A 17,521-nucleotide genomic window follows, 5' to 3' on the forward strand; every position below is an offset into this window, starting at 1 on the left:
ATGCGTTCCACAAAGTTAACTAGAACAGGATCCGCGCCAACGTGGCGCGAGGTTCATTGGTCCGGTTGTTTTCTTGCAAAGTGAGATGTGAATGAAGGGGGTGGGGGCTGTTATGCCCGGCTGTACTGTAAATGGGAAAATTTGATATGAACGCGATGTCAGGAAAAAAAAAACCCGCAGGCACAACAGGTATTGTTTAAGGTTTGGAGTTGATAACTCGCGTGATTGGTAATGCTATGGTAGGACCTTTTGAAAGAGGGGCCGGTGTACAGTGATGGAGTACGAGGTAAGGAAGCGGACGCCGTTGAATTTTTTGACGCTCTTGTGCTAACATGATCGAGTTACCAATACGCCTTATCAGATGTTAAGGTATGATACAAGGAAAGAAGCGGCTCAGATTTGAACTTCTATTCTTTGGCCGCGAGACAACGAGGCTGACCATGGAAGCACAGAGAGGCTGGGATAGGTGCAGGGCAGGGGGGAGAGGACCGGCGTGTTCCGGGGACGGCGCTGGGTCTCTGTCTCTGTCTCTCTGCTGCCTGCCGAGCACCGCATTTACCTAGACAGGCAATCAGGGGGATTCCTTGTCCCAGCGCTGTCTTTCCATGGCTTAGCGACAGCATATACCTACTACCGACTTGTAGTACCTACCCGTACTCGCACATACTTGCGAGAGTATCTATCATGTGAGAGTTGTGGAATTCTACTAAGGACGGAGTGGTACAAGTACGATGCTGCCTGGTGTAAGCTGCAGCACCCTATTCTGCATGTATCCAAATCCGAAGTGCTCCGTTGAGAGTGGTGCTGGCTTTTTCCGCATGCTTTGGCTATTCTAGACTTGTTCTTCACTTGCCTTGTACTGCCAAGCTGGGAAGTGAGAGCGTGGGTCGATGCTAACGTTAGCAGATGTGTGTATTATTAGACTGCCAATGATGGACGGTCAGGGGTGGGAATGCTGGGAGCTAGCACCGGGGAGCAGCGCAGAGGCACTCCTAGTGCTGGTAGCAAAGCAAACCGCCACGACGCGCCCCGGGAGCGCGCAGCCAGGAAGCCGGGCAGAAAGAAGGGTGAGATGTACAAGCAGGTTGAATGAACTGCGCATATTAAGGGGGTGTGGGTGGGCTGGCAGGTGGAGAAGCGAAGACAGGAAAAGGGGCGCGGGGGGGCCTGGAAGGATTTGTTGGACTTGGATTAGGGGGTAGGGGGTTGAGGACAAGGAATAGGGGGGTTGGAGCTGGCCGGTCGTCGCAAGGAGGTGCAAGCAGGTACTCTCTACAATCAGCCGCGCTGGAGCCCCCTCACAACCTCGGAGCATACGGCGGAGACGCAGCGGTCTGAAGTGGACACCGGCGAGGTATGAGATACTTGTCTCGACGTGCAAGACTGGCCATGGGCGGCGTGGGGTGTGCAGGCGGCTTGCCAGTCCTAGCACTCGGTACCTGCTTGACTGCTGGGATCTCGAGAGCAGCGCAATCCAGGGTGCCTTGCCGCGGCAGCTTACAGTATAATACAACTATGTACAGTGGATGTTTGAGATTTTCTGATGCTGCCAAACGAGATATCGAGGTGATGGATTGGGTCAGTGGTGACATTCCGGCGGAGGGGGTGGAGAGAGAGAGAGAGAGAATAATTTTGGGGGGGGCTGGGGAAAAGAGACAAAGACAGAGAGAGACGGAGAAGGAGAAAAAAAAAAAAAAAAGAGGAAAAAGGGAAAAGGAAAAAGAAACCCCGAACTCGCTCACACGTACTCGGTTAGAGGACAAACGCGGTTATACAGAAAAAGTGCCTAGAGGCCAAAGAGAGAGAAAAGAACGCCATGATAGAGCCATTTACAGTAGTGCTCTGTGAAAGGCGGAGCTTGAAGACCCCGTAACGGGACACTAGCGGTGACATGTGGTGTCTGGTACTGGCTACACGCTGTGCTTCGGGGAGCTAGGGAGGAGGCTAGTGGTTATATTGGGATGTTCTCGCTGCTGTGGACGAGTCTGGTAGCGATGCGCGACGTGGGAATCCTGCTGAGGCAACTGGATGATATCATGGCATTGATTGATGTGTGTATGTATATACGTACATGTATTCTGTGCGGTATATCGATATCAGGTCCTATACATACACGCTTACTATACTTAGTACATACCGCCTGATGGTACACAGTCAGTACCTGTAGATATGTGCATGATACGGCAAATTCCACTTAGTAACTTCTGCACTTCTACATGCACCCTCGGACATTTGGCAGTCGGAGGGTTTTCTGGGACCCAGCAGCAGCATTGTCGGCGCTATTAAGTACCTAATGATACCAGGCATCAGCTATTACTGTGCTGCATGCTTGAAGAAATAGTGGTAGGTACTTGAACCGATGGGTACTGTACTAAGTAGGTACTACTGCCTTGTTTGGTCATAGCGAGGAGACGCTTCGTGTACTTGGTACTCTGAACGAATGTATTCAAGAAATAGATGATACTTGGAGATATACCTGGTAGAGGCAGTAGAAGCAGTAGACTACATGCAATCGTAATTCACGACTTTGGCCACAGCTGGATATTAACAATTCCTTTTTTTTTTTTTTTTCCTTTTTCCACTGAGACCGGCTATGGTACCTACCGTAGGCGCAGCTCATTATAGAGAGGTACTGCTAGAGTGTATGGATGGCAGCTAAAGAGGCATAGTAGGTAGCTACTAAAGAAAAACTCTCGCCATGGCACGCGGTACTTTTTGGATGCAGAAATCAGGCGACTCGAGTCCCAGAGCAGAAAGGATGCACCCGTGCTAAAAGTTCGAGGTACGTGCTGCTTACGCATTTGCAAGCTGTCACAGAAAAGACGACTCGATAATAGCCGCAACTTGCATGTTTTGAGAAGGACCAAGGGTGGGCTTGACTTTTTTTTTTTTTTTTTTTTTTCTTTTTAGTGAAAGACGTCACCTACGTATTGGAGTTGAAGGCTTTTAAAATAGCGTTAAAAAAACACAAAAACAAAAACAAAAACAAAAAATTGGCTCGTGCTGTGCGACCAACAGAACGGGATCGTGGTGGAGGGGGCGTGAGTGTGGTGGTTGAGTTTGAATAGCACATGCTACAGTCATTTGTGGTAGGTAATAGGTCATAATAGAGAAAAAATTATTGTGGCCAACCAGGGAAACCTGTATTTTTTTGGAACAACGCAGAGAGTACAGAGTACGTTTTGCCATTTTTTGATCACGCTGAAAATCTTCATTTTCATCATCGCTGTAGCCACGTATGAGCAGCAGCAGTAGCAGCAGTAGCATTCATCTACTTCATGGCCTACCCTAGAGTACGTCCACGAAATCTCAAACTCATATCAACATGCAAGCGTTCAAACCCGGCAGCCTTCACTCACACGTCACTACACTTGTCCAGTATTAAATACCTTAGTAGCCAGTCCGTAAATGAAAATACACACACGCAGACTTTCTCTCTCTCTCTCTCTCTCTCTCTCTCTCGTTAATCTGAACCCCATCAGATACACGAGCACAACCCCTCAACGAATATACCTGCCTGTATCCTCCTTTCCACCCCCCCTGGCCTCTTCTCCAGGATTGTAAACGAAAGGGGTGGCAACACAAGGACAAGCACAGGCACAAGGCTTTTTTTTTTTCAAGAATAAAAAAAAAAAAAAAACCATCGCAGCACAGCATCCCAAAAGCAGGGCCCGGGGGCGACAATCTCACAAATCTCTGCAAGGGCCACATGGCGAGGGGGGCAACTTTTCCAGAGATGAGATGGGAAGATGGTTGTGTGGTAGGTAAGGCAGGGGGTTGCAAGATGCTGCTACTCCAAGATAATATCACCCACAAGCAGTAGGATTATCCGCAATAGCCCGTAGACAAGGCGGAATGTCGTTATATTTCCGCTACCTACTGCCTACCTACCTACCTACCTTACTCTCCAAAGTCGCCATGTACTCGCGAAGCACCGAAAGTATGAATACCTACCATACCGTTTGTTGGGAGTAGCCCGAGCTTGATGATCCTTGTTCCTCCCATGTTCGCCGAAGACCAGCTTCTAATTGCAAGTACGTGTAAGGTACCTATGCAAGGAGGGTACGGAATAGGAATGTGCGAATAGAGCAGAGATTCGGCGATGGCGACGACTTGACGAGAAGTAGAAATAGCCATCCATCAAAAGGTAAGCCATCAACTGCCACGAGACTTTAATGACAGCGTTTCGGAATGATACGGGATAGATGGCAAGTAACGCACATCCATCCAAGAGAGCGAGTGAGAAACAATCCCAGTATTTGTAAAAAGTAGCGCTGAGCTTTAAATAGGTATGGATAGATGGGACCATACTTGCATACCGTAACACTGTCAGGGTTCGATCAAGAGAGCAATAGTCCGCAATAAACTCTCAATCACCTGAAAGAAGTCACTATGGGCTCAAGCGTGGAATTAAGATGCAAAAGAAAACCAGCCCAAGCTTTTATTCCCACATATGCCTATATAAATATAAAAAACAGAAAGTTCATCCAAAAGTTTTGATAATATTTCGGTATAACGAATAAAAAAGAAAGAGAAACAGAAAAGAGAGAGAGAGAGAGAAAAAAAAAAGAAGAGAAATAGATCTCGTTTTGCCATCATTCAATCATTGTCACATACCCCTCTACTAAATCGCCAGTGTACATTCGTCAAAAACCCATTCAATTTCGCCAGCATGTAAACGGGAGAAGCAACGATATAAAAGACCCAAGAAGAAGAAGAAGAAGAAAAAAGAGGAAAAAAGGTCCATAGGAAAATGTCAAGTCTCTTCAGTTACGATAAGTAAGCGGAAGAGAAAAGAGAACAAAAAGGTCAAGGAGAAACATCTTCGCAAGGCCGTCATACACATACACGCCCAGTTGGATCGGATTGGCAAAGAAAAGAAACGGGAAACGAAGATAAAGGAAGAAAAGGCAAAGAGTAAAGACGCGCAGGCTCTCAATGCTTTTATAGGACGTCATCGTACCATCTTTACACCTCTCGGTGAGACCTGTGGTGATGGTGGTGCTCTGCGTCTCTTGACCTGGAGTCGTATTCTTCGTCATCGTCGCGCCTGTGTCGACGCCGTCTCTCACGCTCACGATCGTGGTCATGATCACGCTCACGAGGGTCTGCGCCATCCGCATCATCTCGATGACGGCGATGGCGATGGCTTCCTCGCCGCCCTCTATCGTCTTCATACTCACGCTCGTAATCGCGGTCATAATCTCGACCGTAGTCTCTATCATATTCTTTTTCATCATACTCACGATCGTACTCTCGACCATGATTGTCTCGATCACGGTCGCTTCGATCACGGTCGCTGTCTTCATATTCGCCGGTATAGTCCTTGTTTCGTCGCCGCTCTGTTTCATATGTCAGTCAATAGTAAAGCGTCATGAGGGGGTGGCCATGATGTGTCGTCTTACCTCTCAGGACTTGCGTGGCATTAGCATAAGTCTGAATCTCCTCTTTGCTCAAGACTCGAAGCACAATAACAAAATCGTCGCGGATTTCAAATCTCTCCTTGCCGATTTCCAGAGCCTCTGGGTTGACAATCTTGCGGTTGATCTTGGTCCATCGAGCACCCGAAGGGACCTCTTTCAGCTTTTTATCCTCCTTGTGCGGTGCTACGCCTTCACGAATAGGATTGGGCTCCTCCGGGAACTTTGCGCTTGGCTGCTTGAGGATGCCCTTGAGAGGCTTATCCTCTTTCTTCTCATGTGGCGGTGATACAACACGGACCTGCTTTTCCTCCGGGGGACGGACGATAACAAGGTCACGGCCGCGATTTTCTTCCCCGGCAGGCGACTCGGAGCGTCGATCATCCTTCGCAGGAGGAGATGACCGGCCTTTACCATTGGTTTCAGCCTTCTCCTTCTCACTATCAGATACCTTCACAGCAGCAAGCTGCTCGCGGATTTGGCGCAAATCTCCAGTGTCATTGGGATTAAAGCTGTGAGAGGGACGATGCTTGCGAGCCGACTTCTTCTTTCCTTCATCAGAATCCGAAGACACAATCGCTGCCGATTCGCCATTAAGCTTGGCTTCAGCGTCTCGCCTGCTCCGATCTTTAGTCTCTGCATCGGCCTTTGCATCAGCCTTTGCGACTGGACGGTCTTTGTCTTCATTGCGCTTTTGCTCTCGCTCTCGGTCCCGCTCTCGGTCCCGGTCCCTCTCCCTCTCCCTCTCCCTCTCCCTCTCTCGGTCTCTTTCTCTTTCTCTCTCCCTCTCCCGCTCACGATCGCGCTCACGGTCGCGCTCCTCAGCCTCATCAGAGCCTCGGCGTCTCCGCGACTCACTTGGCTCGGGCTTCTCGTCCTTCTTGCTACTCGACGAGATGCCGCCAGCTACGGCAGCAGTAGCGGCAGCTCCCGCTCCAAGGCCAGAGGCAACCTTGTCTCGGACTCGAGATCGGTCATTGTCTTCTTGATCACTATCCCTTCGTCCATCTAGTCTCTCACGGAGGTTGTCTTTGTAGCTTCGGTAATAGTCTTCCCTTTCCCGGTCGGATACTCGCTCTTCATCGGAGTGAGACCTCTGTCCTTCCTTGGGAGCTTCTATCCTCTTCCTAGAATGATCTCTTCTGGCCGAGTCATCCCTTCCTTGATCGTCTCTTGGATCCCAGTAGCGGCCGTGGTGGTCTTTAAGGTCGTCTGTCTGGGCTGTCCGGAGACCAAAGCCTCGAGCAGTGACACTGTCATCGTAGAAACGCCGGGGGTCATAGTCGTCATCCTCATAACCTCTATAATAGTCTTCGGGATGGGAAGCACGTGATCCTGGTTCTTGAACGAGTGAAACAGGCCGCGGGCGTCCGACAGTACGTCGATCAGAGGATCCCCCAGCCATATCCAGCTGCCCAGACGAGCTGGAGTTGGGAGGAGCTGGGGCAAGCGGTGGAATGTCATATGCTCGGTTGATCTTGTCAAATCCACGAACTGAAGGTGGAGGCCCGCCTCGGCTGTCATACGGCCGGCTTGTGCGACTTGGATCCATTGTCGTGTTGACGTTGAAGCTTCGCTGATCCGCGTTATAGTTGATGTTGGGCCGAGAATACCCTCTATCAAAGCTTTCGTGCCTGCGTGAACGGCTGGGAGCGGGGGCAACGCCATGGTCCAAATCATATCGAACCAGCTCGCCGGCGTTTGTGTACTGATATCCCTCGTCCCCGTAGTCTATAGCGGCATTGCTGTGCCGAGAGTTGCTTGGATACACAACATGAGGTCGGGAGCTGCGGTAGGCATCAGCGTCCCGGCTGGCCAACACAATTTCGCCTTGCTCTCGAGAACGACCAAAGTCGTCGCTATTTGTGGAGGTATGGTATGGACGGGCGGTGCTCCTGGATCTTATGGACGACGCTGGCTGGGAGTAGAGTCTCCCTTCGCTTGCTCGGTAGGCATCTCGGACGGGGCTTCCTGTGTGAGCGAGAGCGTCGGTAGTGAGCGCAGAAGAAGTGTGCGGGCGGTGATCTTGCATAGTCGTGACGATGATGGGTGGTCTGGCAGACGCATCGACAGTATTCGAGCGCCGGGTGCGGCTTGGTTCTCGAGGGGCCGGCCTGGGTGCGCGCGGCTCTGGGTTGACCGTGGAATATGATCGTGGAGGCGGCACGACAGCGCCTGCGGGAGCTGCAGCTGTTGTGTAGCCTCTGGGGGTGGCGGCAGAAGCGTATCTCGTAGGCGAAGCGACGTAATCTGCATCGTTGGCATATAAGGCTCCATATCCACCCACGCCAGAGGGAAGAGAGATCCGCGCCGGGTTGTTGAATGTGGCAGGCCGGCCAGCCGCAGGATAACGATATCGGTCACCCATGGTGCCAGCACTGGAGGAGACTGAGAAGCAAGATGTTGTCGTCTAAGACCAGACGGAGAAGTATCCAGAGATGTAGAAAAGAGCAAGCCTTGGCCTAAGCAGTGGGGGAAAAAAGGCGGCAAAATGCACGTTGTTTGGGCTGCGTCACAGGAGGCCAAAGTCTTTTCTTGCAGTCAGCCGAGCAATGGACAGACCGGGCTGGCAGAGAATGAGGGGTCGTCGTCGAAGTCGTCAGATAATAATTACGGCGGGAGAAGTATATATAAGATAATATGATCGCGGGGTTCCTAGTCAGCCTAATAATGAGCTTCTCGGCCGCTCGTTGACAGACTGTCCCCTCAGCCGGGGTTCAAGGTTCCATATATGAGAAGTACATACGCCGGGAGCAGGGAAGGGGGAGAAGAAAAAAATTTACCTGGTGTGCAAAGACCCGAACCATGCAGCGCAGGGTCCAGAAAAAGAAGGGTTTGCGTCGTGGAAACAGACTTGGTTGGACGCAAGGGAGAGGGGACAAACGGTTAATGTGCGCGATGCGGGTTAAAACGGTCTGGGGTCATGGCGACTTTGGGTGAAGCAGCCAGGGGCACGATGTTCAGTGGACAGGCAGTGGACAGCGCCCCCTGTAGAGTTACCGCTAGGAGCTTCCAGCAGCCACTGGGGAGAGCTGTAAGACGGCGCGCTGTCGATGCTAAATGCTCGTGTAAATCGCTGCACGATGCTCCCATTCTTAGCGGCGCAGGGCGCTCTAGCGGCGGTCCGGCAGTTGCCCGCTCGCGGTGGCTTCAGCTGATGAGAGCTGCTGCTGGAGCTTCCCGCTGGCGTCTCGTTCCTTGTGGCATCAAGGTTGCGTTCCCGCAGATAGCGAGGCGCGATGACGGATTACGGCTCTGGTGACGCCCTGGTGATGGGCTAACGACTCGTCTGAGCTGCCGAAACTTGGGCCCGGACGTTCGGATCGCTGTTTGGACTCGACTGTTGTTCAGAAAGTGGAAACCAACGGACCCAGTTCTGAGTCCCCTTGGGCATGAATTCTTTTTTTTTTCCGTCTATTTTCGTCTTGTTTTTTCAACTAGAAGAATTCGTCCATGCCTCGTACAGCAATCCTCCATCCGCCGAATCCTTGGGCGCAGAATTAAGCTGGCACGCTGGAATAGCCTCGCTTGGAGTCTTGGGGAAAATACGATGATGACGTCGCGATTCGTTATTGCCACCACGCCAACGTCAGAACTAGCATCCGGCCACACGCCTCTGGTTGCCTTTTTCTCTCTCGTCGAGATCCGCTTGGTGCCTTACCGAGGGCCTGTGCACGGCTATTCTAATCTCGAGCAAAGTTTGAATGGTTCTCATCTCGAGCAAAATTTTGGCTGAGGCTCCGGTTTTCCTGCTGGATCGAGTTGGACGCTTATGAGGCACGTTTCCGTACGTGCTCGCTTGCCAGTTAGCCAGGAACGGCCGGATACACTAATACGACGTGTGCCATCCAGCATCCAACCTCATGCCATCACGCCCAGATTCCATCTCGTCTGCCCAGCGAAGCCGATGTCGCTGTGCCGGCATGGCAAATTCGCAAAGACACCACAGGCGGGAGATCTGCTTCCACTGATCCCGAGAGATCATGCGTCCCGCGGCTGCTACGGCTCTTTTTGCCAACGACGAGGCGACAACTAGCAAACTTTACTCCACCAGTGTATGAAAATAAAATTTCGCCGGGGCTTCTTCTGAAAGCCTCAATTCTGTCTTCAAAGTAGTGGCACGCCGTCTGATTGATGGACTGATTACCCCTCGGGTGCCTTTTCTCTGGCCATGCTATTCCATTCTCGATAGCTAACCTTTGGGTGGATCTGTGCTTGAAGACTTAATCCCGAGATTGGGCTGCTGTGCTCATGCCCAATCTGACCAGGGGCTGAGCAAACCTCGGTCGATTTCTACGGGGAGAGCTTCAACGCCCTTTTGACCCCGGGTTACAGCCATGTGGGAAGACCTGAGCTCCTTATCGCCCAGACTTGCTATAGCATTGTCAAGTTTGAAGTTGGGAACAGCGGATGACCGAATTTTAGCTTACAATGGCTCTTGCAGATATAACAATGGGGGGCCAATGGGCCAATGTATCAGCCTGATATCGAGCTGGTGCTACTTACATGCCTATACATCCATGTCATATTATACGGCGCATGGTACACATGTATGCTTATATGATCAATGCCTGCCCACATGCAGTGTCCAGTCCGGCACTTGACATTGACTTCTTCCCGTCTGACACGTGCATACAGACACTAGGTATATGACATATGCCGTGCATAGGCAAGAAATACATGCTCATGCTTGTAGTACGCACACCCGTATGTATGAGTATTAATACCTACCAAGTACTAGGTAGTACTCCATACGCACGCATGGAAAAGTGCTTGCATTCCCGTTGCATGCGTGTACATACAAGCTAGGCTTCAAATCCTGACATACGGAATAGCAACCAGCCGGGTGCTCACTTATGGAACCCATAAAAAAAAAAAAAAAAAAAAGCTTGGGCACTGCGTTCCTTGTTTCCATCACCTCCCCATTAGCAAGAAGAACAGATTGTCTCTGAGAATTCCCAGGGCTTTGGTAGCATCGACTTCAAAGAGCCCACTCGGTGAGTCCCACACTTTGCACAGCCGGATCCCTGTTTCTCTTGAAGCCCAATGCAGCTATTTCCCGGCTAAGAGCAAGCGTGGTGTTGGGCATATACGACAATAGCTGCATGTTATTCCAGAAGCGTGAAACGCTGAACCGTCACGGTTGCGTTCGAACCGTATTGGGGCCAATCGCCGAGTTGCGAGCCATTATGACAACTGATCTACAAGAATTGTTTTTTTTTTGCGTGCCATGAATACAAATGTTTCATTGGAAATGGCTCATGTCTCTGAATAAACTTTAAACGAGGATTAGAAGATGAAACAGGGGGAGCAAAGCGACTGAGCCAAATTCATGTAATAAAAGGCTAAAGTGTGATGTAACGTGCGCGTACTTTGTGTTTACCTCGAGTTTTCTTCTTGTTCAATACCGTAAGATATCAAACATGTGGAGAGCTAGATATTGGAGCCAAGGAGCTTACTAACAACCCAAAGCGGCAATATCTGAACGGCTTGTGTGTTCAAAAGACAATAGATTAACGTAATTGGATACGAACTATCTAGATATTGTGACCTGAGCAGGAAGAAAGGGAAGACAGAGAACTACAAGCCAGAGTTGTCTGGACGCCAAAAAAAAAAAAGCCAAACTCACGGCACTCCTCATATATTCCCTCTAAGCCAACGAACCCATAGGATCCCACAACGGGAGCACAATAGGCTCCTGCTTCAACACATCCCTCACCTCCTTGCTGAGATATCTCGGGTCTACAACAGCCTGGTACACAAACTCATCCATCCACGCATCACTCATGACAAACCACCCCTTCTCGCCAACCGCCGTGCCCCAGCTATTCTGCACCCTCCATCTCACCGGCTTCCCCGTCTTCTCATCCACATGCACCGCCGTCAGCACCATGGCATGCGTCATGGCACTCTCGCCCGTCATCAGCCTCTGCGCCTTGTCCATGCCCAGCAGGCTGGTGTTGATGCCCGCCTCATAGTCAAACAGATCCAGGTCCATGATGCCCGCCACTCGATCGCTAAACTTGCCCACGTCGCAGCCGAAGAAGACAGGCACGCCCGCCTTGAGCAGCTTGACGCACGTTGACTTGAGCGTGTCCATCTCGACGTTGACGTAGGTGATGTCGCGGCCACCGACGATGTTGCCCAGCCGAGAGACGGTGAGCTTGCGGAGAGACTCGTGGCGCGGGTCGTGGACGAGCGAGACCATGCTCTGGATGGCGTCGGATGTGACGCGGAACTCGGAGCTGTAGATGTCCTTTGCAAAGGCCTTTGGTGTTGTCTTGACTTGTTGCGCTTTGCCGTCCTTGTCGAGGAACTGCCATGTGAACTCCTCGGTCGGCTTGGGAGGCTGTCCGAGCAGGAGAGTCATGATGAGAGCAATCTCCTTAATCATGTGGATCTTGTGCCCGCTAATGACCGAGGGCGAGACAGAATCTCCATTGACCACCTCCCGCAGTTTGAGCGCGTACTCGCGAAGCTTAGTCTTGACGATGCTGTTGAGCGTGCTCGAGTTCATGGCGTTCCAGCTATCCGGGTACAGGGCCTGGGGAACAAGCCCATACTTCTCGACCAAGTTGTACACCATGTCCCACTGGCCGCCGTCCGAGACGAGATCGCCCAGCAGTCTCTGCACGACGCGGCTGTCGATGTCGTCCTTGGCCGTCTGGACAATCTGCTCAAGGAACCAGTTGGCCTTTTCCAGCTTGTCCCAGTAGAAGAGATAGGCCTGGGACAGCTCAAACGACTCCAGGTTGTGGCGCTTCATGAGCGCCACGCGGAAGACATTGGTCGAGGCGAAGAGCCAGCAGCGCCCGCTAGACCGCTGGTTGGTGATGGGGTCGCCTTCAAAGGGGATCTGAACGTTGAAGACGTGCTGGTTGGCAATCTTGGTCGCTCGCGAAGTGAGAGCTTGCTTCGGGTCAGACGAGCTCAAGGCGGCATGCGCCAGTCTAGATGGTAAGATCTCATGGTCAGCATACATGTATGTATTGATGATGCTATTAATGAGGCTATGGGATCTTCCCACTCATCATCCCAATGTCTTGAGTGCTCAGCTGGAGCTCATGACTCACCTATTCTTAGGATCCTTCACCACGGAATCTATCCAGACTTCCAGCGACGACACAGGCAAGCCCTCGGGTTCTCGAACGAATTGTTCTTCATAGTGCCCTTCAGTCTTTTCGTCACTGGGCCTGATACAATGCCCCTCTTCTAGCTTAAAGCTTCGGAGACGCTCCAATATGAGCTTCTCACTCTCCGCGGCGGTGATCGGCTTGGACGGCTGGCCACCCATTGTGAGCGACTTGAATAAATCCTCCTTCTTTCACACTCAATTACACAGCTCTTCTCCGAGAGCAAATGGGTTACGTTTTCCTTATATCAAGATAAGCCGGATCTTATGTGACTTGATTCAGGGCCATCAGGGTGCCTTTGAATAGCTGTCACAATATTGAAAGATATGGCGTGGCCTGCATATACGCCCTTCTTATCTGCCCCTCACGAGTCCCCTCCCGTCGGCGTAAGAACTGGCCGGCAATCACGAGTTCTACTGTACTTGTACTAACTGTCCGCCGGCTATATTCCTACTGGTTCTTTTGCAGCGCCACCTCTTTTCAGCGATCCCGCGTTGCCCGCTGTCTCTGCCTGGAGTACCTTCTTGTTTCTTCGCTCTTGAGCGCCATAGTTGCGATCTTGCACACTGGTTGTTTCAGTTGGCCTGGCAGAAGTCATCATACATTACTGTACCTATCTACCCGCCTACTGGTTCTGTATGTAAGTCAACACCAAGGGCAGAGAGACATACTACGACAGTTTATCAAGTAGTAGTAGTAGGTACCTACTAGGTACTAGGAATACTACCATACTTAGTAATACAATTAGCAGCATAAAAGCAGGACGGCATACAGCGGGGCTGAGCAATAGCTCCCCGACGCTATCAATACTCACAAAAGCCCGAGGGCCACTTGTGGGGCCTCCCCCATGTTGGTGGCGTTCAGCTGGGTAATCTAATATTACAAGCTACGCGCTCGGAAGCTGCTCGTAACGCGACAAGACGGATGGACGCAATTCCACGATGCATGCGGGATTAATCACGATGGTGAACGGCAAGAGTATACGAAATCCATCTTAATTACAGTGCAACATATAGGTAGATCCTATCTACTGGGCACTCTGCCTCATATCCAAAGTACATCCCAACCCAATCCAAGTAAAATTAGCAAAGCCATCGTCCCACAACACCCTCACTTTCCAAGCCCATGGGGTATTTTTCACATTATTCAGACTAGAAAGCGAGCCTGGAATATCCACAGGATGGATAGAACAGCCGTCCTGTCAGAGACAAGAGATGGCGTCCTTACAAGCGGGAGCCGTGGATGACCTTCATCTCAACAGCGAGCTCACGGCCGCCATCGTTGAGAACGAGGACACGGACGCTGCCGCGGCCAGACTCGAAAGCCTGCTGGAGACGAGACCACAGGTTGGACTGGTCAATGACGGACAGGCCCTGCTTGACATCACCGGTCTCGGTCATGGCAGTGACGTAGCCGTCAGCCATGTCGAGGACACGGTACTGCTTGAAGACGGGGCCGAGCATGGTCTGGACAACAACGCTGGGGGCGGGGTTGGCAATGAAGGAAGACTCCTCGTGCAGCTGCTTGGTGAAGAGGTCAACACCAAGGTAGCGGTACTGGCCGGTGGCAGACGAGGTCGAGATGCGGATGACCTGGCAAGGTCGGCCCTGGAGCATCAAGAAGTCACCCAGACGGATGTGGTGGCAGGGGATGGAGACAGTGTTGGGCTGCTGCTCGGCGGCAGGGGCGGCTGGACGGCGAGAGGTATTAGCATCTTGGTGGATATCAATAATATCAATTTGCTCTGTGATGGTAGTGTTATTATTGTTTTTATGGTGATGGTGGTGGTGGTGGTGGTGATGGGGGAGGAGCCTGTCCACTGCTTTGGCCACGCCTTGGCGGACAGAGTGGTAGGAGCCTACCGGCGACACGCGTTAGCGTACGCTTGCACGCGTCTGGCAGACAATAATAGAAAGTTAGTGAGCTTACCCTCATCATCGTAGTAACCCATCTTGGCTGGTTTTTCGGCGGGAGAAGACTCGCGAATTTCCTCGGTGATCTTGATTTCCTCACGGAAGTTGGGACGAGAAACAGTGGTACGTTCTTCAACGGTGAACTCGGTACCCTTCGATTTCTCGGAGTGGTGGTGGTGGTGTCGAGGACGACGGACTTGAACTAGTTCAAGGCCGGTAGAGCTCTGGGGTTGAGGTTGAGGACGGAAACGTTCTCGGTATTCACGCTCAGCAGCGTCAATGGGGTTTGAGTAGCGGCGAGAAGAGTCAACCTTGACTTGAGTCTCAGTGTAGTCGCGAGGAGGAGGTGGAATAGATCTAAAAGTACTCGAGTTAGTTGGAGGGATTCCCTTTTGTGCTTGAGCTTGCTTGGCCTTGGTCTCTGGGCCAACACTTGTGGGCCTGGACTAGACCCCCTGAGCCGGGATAAAATAGCATGGCTGGGAACCCTAGCTGAACCTCGCCCCCGGCTGTCAGCTCCCCCATAGTGAGCTCCGCCGCCCTCCGTGCTCAATTCGCATCTCCACCCCCAATTGACGCGTTCTAGAAGCCGCGGCAAAAGAGATTGTAAGAATACGAAGAGCAATTTCAGCGCTGCCTGTGGCAGGCGGGTTCCTCTCCCCACGGCTATTTCTCCTGTCCCCCTTCCCTCGCTCCCTCCAATGGCTCACGCAAAATGAGGCCAGGAGAGACAGAAAGCGAAAGGAGTGAAAACAGATAAGAAAAAGGTTGCAACTTACTTGAACTCTTCCTTTACGAAGCGTTCAGAGTGGCGTGAACCGGGACGGCGGTGGCGTTCTTCCTCGCGCGTAATACGGATCTCTTCTTCGACGCGGTGTTCACCACGATGAGGAACTAGATCGGCACTTGGGGGGAGAGAAGAGAATTGACCCTCCCGTCCGGCTGGCTTTTGTTGAGGGAGGGTGATTTGAACCTCCTCGAGAGTTGTAGTCTGGGTTTGAGGGCGGCCTGCTTCGTTGTCCTTGTAAGTGGACGGGAAGATGCTAAAAGGCACGGGGACTCGAGCTTCAAAATCCAGGTTGGCGGCTTGCGCTGGCGCGAGAGAATCTTCTCATACAACCTTCCGTAGTATCACGAAAGGAAGATAAGAAGGATCTCAAGCTTCTGTTCCTGGAAACAAAAGTCGAAGAGGGAAGAAAAGAGAGAGGGATATGATACCTCTGAGAGTCTTTTCTTTCAATTGTCCTTGCTTCTTTGCTGGAGATTCAGATAATTGGAGGAAAGGAATGGCGGATCAGAACCAACGTCGCTCGATGGGCTTTTTGAGGTCGGGGGCCAGGCCTGCGATTGTGGGCGTGCTCGTTGTGTTGCGTTGCCAAGGAGGGTAAGCCTATCGGCCCTCCATGTTTACCTGCCACCAAGACTGGGCATGTTATTGTTTATTCTCATCACAAGAGGATTAGTCCTGTCGTATCCTGGCCTCTCGTCTCCGCCATCAACTCCACATTCAGCCAACCTCATCCAACTCCCCTGCAAGCCCAGCGAGCTCAGCAGGCATCTCGTCCACTGGCCTCTCGAGGCTGCGTCTCAGGCGTACTAGAGTCTCCAGTCGCCAGTGGACTCCTCGGACATGATGCTGCAACCCAGCGGTAAGCGTGATGGGGCCCCAAAGGCAACCCAGAGGTCCCCAGCCACCTTGCTTTCCTTTACTTCCCTTGCGTCCCCCCTGAATCGGCCGCTGATTGACCAGTCAGGCTCGGCGATTGATGTTCATGGCTACTGGGCCACTAGTGGTAACAATATACCGGTAATGTAATCTGGTAGCAGCAGTAGTGGTACCCCGTAGGAGTGGTAGCTCCTCCATAGCGCGTGGTCAGCTACAAGGACGGCCCATTTTTAAGCGTGAGTGTGTGCCTCTGCTCTGTTTATTTTCGGGCCAGCCTTTGGCGCGACTGGTTCCTGGCCTAAAGGGCCTTCCTGTTTTCCCAATAGCCCCAGATCCAGCCTCATCGGCTTACTCGTACCGAGCAGCACGCAAGCGAGAGAGAGAGAGAAGCGCTGGGAGCAGCGGTACTCGTAGTAGTGCTCGTAGCCGGCCCTGTGCCTGTTGAGTACGTAGCAAGCAACCCGTACCCGGCAGTAACTTGAGCCGTACTGGGACCACAGCTCGTACATACATCGTACAGCATTGTACTTTGTAACTCACTGACATGGCGCCACCGGAAAAGCTTTTTGGCTTATCATGGAGGGCAGGCTGCGTCCAAGCTGATGCTGCATCTCGCCCATCGCCTATTCCTGCGACGCCCACGCCGGCTGTATGAGGACTGCCAAGCGCCCACTTTTGTGATGCACATGCCGTCTTAGCTGCAGCAGTGCAATGAAAACAGAGATGGCTGGGGCTCAGTCTTCGCGCTCTGGGCTATTGCTCGCCGGACAAGGCGATCGTCACCCTCGGAGAGCTGCGTGGACTGGGCTGCCATTGGCCAGCTTGGGCGTGCCGCCCGCCTGAGACTACTTTGTATGGTTCGCTGCACGTAAAGGCGCTCCCTCCCTGCCGCCCGTATTGATATCGTGTAATGCCGCCATTGGGCTGGAGCTGTTTCGGTGCTAATGCAGCAGGATAATTGCAGTATGGTAGCGGCGTGGTGCGAGCGCTGCAATCGACGCTGTGCATGTAGCACCCGAAATTTCGTGGCTGGGTGCTGGGAAGAAGCCAGACCTCGTCGGATCGCTCCAACGAGAGGGGCCATTGCTGCTAGCACCAAGCTCAGATAGAGATGGCTGGTCGCCAGCCGTCCAGTCGCGGGCCAGGCCACGGTCCGCTTTTGGGGCAGCTCATTTCCCTCTCAGTTGGCCATGACGCTTGCTGTGGGCTTTGCGGCGGCGCCCGGCACCCAATCCATGGCAGATCTGTGTCTTTAAGCTCCCTCTGTCAAGCCGTCCCTGGCTTGCCCGTACATGTGTCCTGAACATCAGCATGGATCGGGGGACATTGGCGTCTCGTGCATGCTCAAAATGCTGGGGACCTTGATTGCCTCCCGCCTCATCTCCACCT

The 17,521-nt window shown here is 52.2% G+C and overlaps 5 protein-coding genes across 5 annotated transcripts; 2 read left to right on the top strand and 3 right to left on the bottom strand.

Annotated features, from left to right (window-relative positions):
* Positions 1 to 1,238, top strand: TrAFT101_010204 (uncharacterized protein; the record flags this gene model as incomplete). The annotated part of the gene is made up of 6 exons (XM_066128878.1): positions 1 to 51; positions 244 to 286; positions 342 to 369; positions 453 to 520; positions 837 to 856; positions 923 to 1,238. The coding sequence occupies 6 exons, from the start codon at positions 1 to 3 to the stop codon at positions 1,091 to 1,093; spliced, it is 381 nt and encodes a 126-aa protein (XP_065985003.1). The 3' UTR covers positions 1,094 to 1,238.
* TrAFT101_010205 (uncharacterized protein) lies at positions 1,221 to 1,873 on the top strand (the record flags this gene model as incomplete). Its single annotated transcript, XM_066128879.1, has 2 exons — positions 1,221 to 1,578; positions 1,757 to 1,873. Exons 1-2 carry the CDS (start codon positions 1,357 to 1,359, stop codon positions 1,871 to 1,873), a joined length of 339 nt encoding a protein of 112 aa, XP_065985004.1. The 5' UTR covers positions 1,221 to 1,356.
* A 2,555-nt stretch (positions 1,874 to 4,428) lies between these two features.
* Positions 4,429 to 9,884, bottom strand: TrAFT101_010206 (uncharacterized protein). Its single transcript, XM_066128880.1, has 4 exons — positions 9,851 to 9,884; positions 8,204 to 9,794; positions 5,406 to 8,084; positions 4,429 to 5,342 (listed from the first exon to the last, which is right to left on the bottom strand). The coding sequence occupies exons 3-4, from the start codon at positions 7,786 to 7,788 to the stop codon at positions 4,969 to 4,971; spliced, it is 2,757 nt and encodes a 918-aa protein (XP_065985005.1). The 5' UTR covers positions 7,789 to 8,084; positions 8,204 to 9,794; positions 9,851 to 9,884; the 3' UTR covers positions 4,429 to 4,968.
* A 1,022-nt stretch (positions 9,885 to 10,906) lies between these two features.
* TrAFT101_010207 (uncharacterized protein) lies at positions 10,907 to 12,889 on the bottom strand. The gene is made up of 2 exons (XM_024902115.2): positions 12,494 to 12,889; positions 10,907 to 12,370 (listed from the first exon to the last, which is right to left on the bottom strand). The coding sequence occupies exons 1-2, from the start codon at positions 12,712 to 12,714 to the stop codon at positions 11,071 to 11,073; spliced, it is 1,521 nt and encodes a 506-aa protein (XP_024756000.1). The 5' UTR covers positions 12,715 to 12,889; the 3' UTR covers positions 10,907 to 11,070.
* Positions 12,890 to 13,776: 887 nt separating this feature from the next.
* On the bottom strand, positions 13,777 to 16,098 carry TrAFT101_010208 (uncharacterized protein; the record flags this gene model as incomplete). The annotated part of the gene is made up of 4 exons (XM_066128881.1): positions 13,777 to 14,243; positions 14,483 to 14,823; positions 15,246 to 15,509; positions 16,064 to 16,098. 4 exons carry the CDS (start codon positions 16,096 to 16,098, stop codon positions 13,777 to 13,779), a joined length of 1,107 nt encoding a protein of 368 aa, XP_065985006.1.
* Positions 16,099 to 17,521: the final 1,423 nt, after the last annotated feature.

This window comes from Trichoderma asperellum, chromosome 6 (genome assembly GCF_020647865.1).
Source record: "Trichoderma asperellum chromosome 6, complete sequence".
In the NCBI taxonomy this organism is placed as follows: domain Eukaryota; kingdom Fungi; phylum Ascomycota; class Sordariomycetes; order Hypocreales; family Hypocreaceae; genus Trichoderma; species Trichoderma asperellum.